Consider the following 5,167-nt stretch of genomic DNA (forward strand, 5'->3'; position numbering starts at 1 on the left):
AAAGAGATAAAGTTTCAATTATATTAATTAGATCAAGAAAGCAATAAATCATAATTTCACCTCTCAGTTTCCAGTTTATCTATGATTCTCAGCTTTTGAGCATTGTATCAGGGAACTAAGATGTTGAACTTAGCCATCATCAAGACTGCTTGATACATATTCCTCAGTGATTTTGTCTTTTTCTGGTGCACTTTATTGTCTTCGTTTGGTGCACTTTAGGACCATTTAGCATGATACAAATATCTCCTAGTCTCCATATCCAATGATATCTTCAGAACACCACAAGAACTCGTGAACTTAAAACTTTCTCATTCTTCAGTTCCAAAAAAGAGAATTATGCATTCTGCTAATGTATCTCTGTACACTTTCAGCCCTTCATTAATAACCAGAAATGCAATCCAAAGAAAATCAAGCATCCATGTCTGGACTCCAAGGAACTGGAAGTCCTATTACAGCTCTAATATTGCTTGCAAAGCTTCCAAGTCCACTTCATATTCCTCAGTTACAGACTTGGACCTCTATGAGCTTCTGGGAATTGAGAGCTCTTGTGATCAAGCACAGATAAAACTTGCATATAGGGCACTGCAGAAGAGATGCCACCCTGATATTGCTGGTCCATCAGGGCATGATATGGCTATTATACTCAATGAAGCATATGCTGTTCTTTCTGATCCAAGCTCACGAATGGCTTATGATAAGGTTAGTTTTGACTGTTACTTTCCTTTTTCTCTCTGCATATTCTTGGATGGATAGAATGTTATCTTTAGCTAAATGGGTAATTTCCTTTTATTAGTTCAATTATGCTCAAGCTAACTTCTCTTGCATATGATGTATTCAGTGCAATTTTGTCCAATCTGTTTGATCTCTGCTTTGGCGATGGAGCATTTACTAGGGATAGGGTGCAATAACTGACAAAAATTGCAGGATAAGAGACGAAAAACCTTAGAAAGGAAGCACAATTTTTCGCGATAAGGGATATCATGAATTTATATGCTTGCTTTAGTATTTGTCTCTTCACCTGAGAGTGTATATAATGCTATACCAGTGGGCAGCCCTGTTCCTATGATAAAGAGTTTTTATCTACTGGTACTACTCTTATAAAGTGAATTTTTGTCCACGATAATAGCTAGCAAGCAGAGAACTAGTGAATTTAAGATCTCTAGGAAGCTGTTGAAACAGAAAAGTTTAGGTAAAGGCTGAGTGAATGATGAAGGTGCTCTTAAGATCGATCCAAAAGAACATAACGATTTCTTGGAAGGTTCCTTGAGCACCCAAATCATTAGAAAAGTGACTTCTCTTGTGTATTTAACTGCACCTCTAACAGTTTTTACTCAAGACAAACTTAAAATTAGCTGCCTTTTTGTCTTCAAATTCCCTACTTTGCACCAATATGTAAGATGAATTTCTGTTCAACTGCTATCGTGTCCATATTAAAAAATGTTCTGTCAGTATTGCTGGCTTGCTTATGATAACGAGTCAAAAATTCAAATCATTTGTTAGAATTCTGAAATGAACCCCTCTTGATATTCTGTCAACTTTTTTTCTCTTCTTCTTGAAATGAACCTGATACTGGAACATTCTGCAGGAACAAGAAAAATTTGCAGATTTACGAGGTTATACTGGCAAACCACTATATTCCGTCTGGTTAGGCCCAGAAAATGAGAAGAGGGCAGTATTTGTGGATGAAGTCAAGTGCGTAGGTTGCTTAAAGTGTGCCTTATTTGCTGAAAAAACATTTGCTGTTGAATCAGTTTATGGAAGAGCAAGGGTTGTTGCCCAGTGGGCAGATCCTGAAGACAAAATTCAAGCAGCCATACAAACATGTCCAGTTGATTGCATCTCGTAAGAATGCCGCCCCTTTAATGTCTCTACTTACTGATTACATGACAATTCATTGTCGTACTTAAAACAGTACGTAATATGCTTCAAAATTTTCAACTCCAGCTAACTAGCTGCCCTCTGGGCTCTGATTTTGGCTCCTCTTGGTCTGTTGGAAAATATAAACAACCATAAACGTATTAAATTAATGAGTTAAACCCTCTGTATGCAAAAGTCTTGAAATTTCGAACACACCGATGACCTTAGGTCCTTGGAGTGCTCTACAGTGTACGATGTCGACCGTCCATATTCCTTCCTTTATCAGGCCATTGATGAAATTTTGGAAAAAAATAGGAATTTTGTGTAAGTTCCTGTTTTATCAAAATAGAAGAGCATGTGCGGTGTTGCTAATCCATAGCTTTTTGGTCGTAATTCCATTGTAGGTAGGTCAGACTTCCGGTTCAGCTATTCTTATCTGTCTCTAGACTTTTCATCAGTTGAGATGAGTGTAATTTGCAGATTCTGTTGCCCTCAAACTGCAAATTAATCGAAGTGCTGACGACTGCCTGCAGTTTAATGCACAAATTGTAGGCTTTCCTCCAACACAGCTCAAATAATCACGCACTTGCAGAGAGTATAGTTTTGAGTTAGAAACTTCCAAAGTTTGGTTTCAGCTTTTTGAGTAGTTTTCACCTGATTGAAAATGATTTAATCTTTTTGTGACCAAGCCAAACTCTAGTTATTAACACTTTATCAGAGAGCCAAGAGTAAGCATTTTAATACAGATACAGAATTCAAATACCTTTACTCTATACTTCTTAGGGGGTAAAACATAGACATAGTATGTCGTGTATCATTTTGTTTACAATCTGCATTTCTTGGTTGTCAGCAGGATGACAGCATTATATGGAAAAAACCAAAATGAAAGCACACTGTATAATATGATAAGAGCTTATAATACGTTATTTTTAGTAACTGTTCAGTTGTCATATTTATCGTCTTTCCTTTGCTCTTTTTGTATTTTATTTCAAATTCTGGCTGGAGAACAGGACAGTGGAGAGGTCCAATTTGGCAGCCTTGGAATTCCTGATGTCTAAGAAACCACGTGGGAAAGTTAGAATTGGTTTTGGCAATACAGTTGGTGCTTGTGCATCTAATATCTTCGATGATCTGGAAAAGTTCCAAGCTAGATATGACATGACTTCTTCAAAAACCACCAAGGTGTGTCCAAAACTAAAAACATGCCAAGTTTTTCGTTTTCGACTATGAAAGTTATTATTTCATTATCTAATTATTGAGTATGTTTACTTTGTCCATGTATTCTTTATAAACAGGCATGATTTTACCTTTTTTTTTAATGGAGAACCGAAATTTTAACATGCATATATGATTTTGTCACTTTCTTTTGAAAAATAAAACAAACTGAGCTGGCTTATCGTTCCATTATTTTGTCACTTACACGATGCTTCCAAACATGGCTAAGAAGAAAGTACAATGCAGGAATCAGATATTCAGAGGGATGCAAGGGCTTCAGCTATTCAAGCAATCAGAACGTTATCCAATTGGTTATACTGGCAAGCACCCGCTTGTGGACAAGCTACACTACAACGCTATCATTTTACTCCATTTGGAAAGAAGTCCACCGAACCCAACATTGAAAAGCTTAGGGATGTTGCAGCGGCTAGAAAGCAAGCAAGAGAGACACAACAACACTTTTTAGGAGTCTCATCAAATTATACAAATGACGCTGAGTATTGGGCTCCATCAAAGCTTGTGCTTCCAGAGTCAAACAGGAACAATTCTGACTGCAGAGTTCCATCATCAGAATCCCCTTCAATCAAGGAAAAAGAACAGTTTGAACAGGATTTTTCAGATCAAAAGAACATTAGTGAAAGCCATCCTCTCTTGTCGTCTGTTCCATTTGTGTTAGCCACTGCAGCAGCTGCCATAGTTCGGTCACAGCTAGGCGAAGGGATATCTGGTGGATTGAAAGAGCATATAGCTGGTTCACTTGTGCGGGATATCGTGAATAGCAACTGGTTACAGGTTATCCTAGCTGGTGTTACTTGGTACCTAATTGGCATGTATATAGTAGAATTAGTAGAAGTTCTTCAGAACAAGTTGAAAAATTATACAAAATAGGAAAGAAGTGTTAGTGTTATAGCCTAAATCTGATCAAAATCAGGGTCTCGCATACATTTTTGTATATACACAATGTATACATGACATTATTTTTTATTTAGTTCTTGTTTTATATATCTAAATGCGTGGAAGAAATCATAATGAGGTGTGATAATGAGTTTCTTCTACCTTTTTATTCTTGAATATTCCAGTCATAGTATTAATAGGATACAACATTGTTAATGTGGATAGACTATCGCATAGGATGCTTTTCCTTTTGAAGGAAATAGTTGATCCTATCAACGATGGTGTAGAGACGTTTAAACTAGTATGTGGATGCTTGTTGAGGAGGAGTATATTGGATGATTCGCCAAGAAATTCCATGTTGATTAGCAAATTTAATACCCATGATTTAATCTCATGGCTAAGATACTTATCCGATTTAAGTTCAAACTCCCTTTGCATTAAATCCATAAATGTAACTACTTGGCATAACAGCCATGGCTCCCACTGTCTGCAGTCCAAGCAAAGAAATCGCTCTAAGTGTCTCCAGCCACTTAATCGCTCCCATTGTCTGCTTAATCTACTTCCTCATCAAACCCATAAATATTGTGTAGGCAATTAATGCAGACTGTGTGCAAGATTCTCAAATCCTGAATTCAAGGTGGATGGCTTGGTTGTTGGGTTCTTGAGATGGGGAGTGCACAACAGGATTTTCCATTTATTACCATGCAGGAATTTAGGTGTTTTCATCCTACTCTAATCATTACGAGACTGTTTAATTTATTACCACTTTTTCAGATAACCAGCAAATTAATATGAGGCTTGCTTGAAAAAATTGAACTTTAAGTTAATCTGATGTTTATTATGCAGCATTCTGTGGGTTTTCTTGGATGTCTGTGAACCAAAGAAAGAGAAAAAGTGTACTGTCTCTGTAGCTTCAGGATCAATAGGAAGTTCAGTTGGACAAAATAAGAAGCTGTTTGGATGCAGGTAGCCAGAAAAAGATCAAGCTTTCTCTTCTTGATGGACCCTGTTTCAATTCAAGTATTATAAATGAATGCATTCTATTAAGAAGCAGCTAACCTTGATTTCCTTAAAAGGGCATTTTTGATTTGATTGGTTCCACAGAGCTGGTTTGGTCATATAAGAACTTTAGTGGTTAGATCATGTTAAACAATAAATGCAACAATTAATTTCTTCCCCTTTCTTTTTCTAGAAGTATGCA

General features: G+C 36.8%; 1 protein-coding gene across 1 annotated transcript; it reads left to right on the top strand.

Moving 5' to 3' along the window:
- Positions 1 to 250: 250 nt before the first annotated feature.
- Positions 251 to 4,114, top strand: LOC140016931 (chaperone protein dnaJ C76, chloroplastic-like). The gene is made up of 4 exons (XM_072071210.1): positions 251 to 699; positions 1,586 to 1,842; positions 2,868 to 3,039; positions 3,319 to 4,114. The coding sequence occupies exons 1-4, from the start codon at positions 337 to 339 to the stop codon at positions 3,958 to 3,960; spliced, it is 1,434 nt and encodes a 477-aa protein (XP_071927311.1). The 5' UTR covers positions 251 to 336; the 3' UTR covers positions 3,961 to 4,114.
- The last annotated feature ends 1,053 nt before the right edge of the window (positions 4,115 to 5,167 follow it).

This window comes from Coffea arabica, chromosome 11c (genome assembly GCF_036785885.1).
Source record: "Coffea arabica cultivar ET-39 chromosome 11c, Coffea Arabica ET-39 HiFi, whole genome shotgun sequence".
Lineage (NCBI taxonomy): Eukaryota > Viridiplantae > Streptophyta > Magnoliopsida > Gentianales > Rubiaceae > Coffea > Coffea arabica.

Bases quoted from the DNA above. Each gene is read 5' to 3' on its own strand.
- LOC140016931 (XM_072071210.1), top strand. From the start codon at position 337: ATGCATTCTGCTAATGTATCTCTGTACACTTTCAGCCCTTCATTAATA. The intron at 1,843-2,867 runs GTAAGAATGCCG...GCTGGAGAACAG, and splicing joins TGTCCAGTTGATTGCATCTC to GACAGTGGAGAGGTCCAATT. The intron at 3,040-3,318 runs GTGTGTCCAAAA...AGTACAATGCAG, and splicing joins CTTCTTCAAAAACCACCAAG to GAATCAGATATTCAGAGGGA.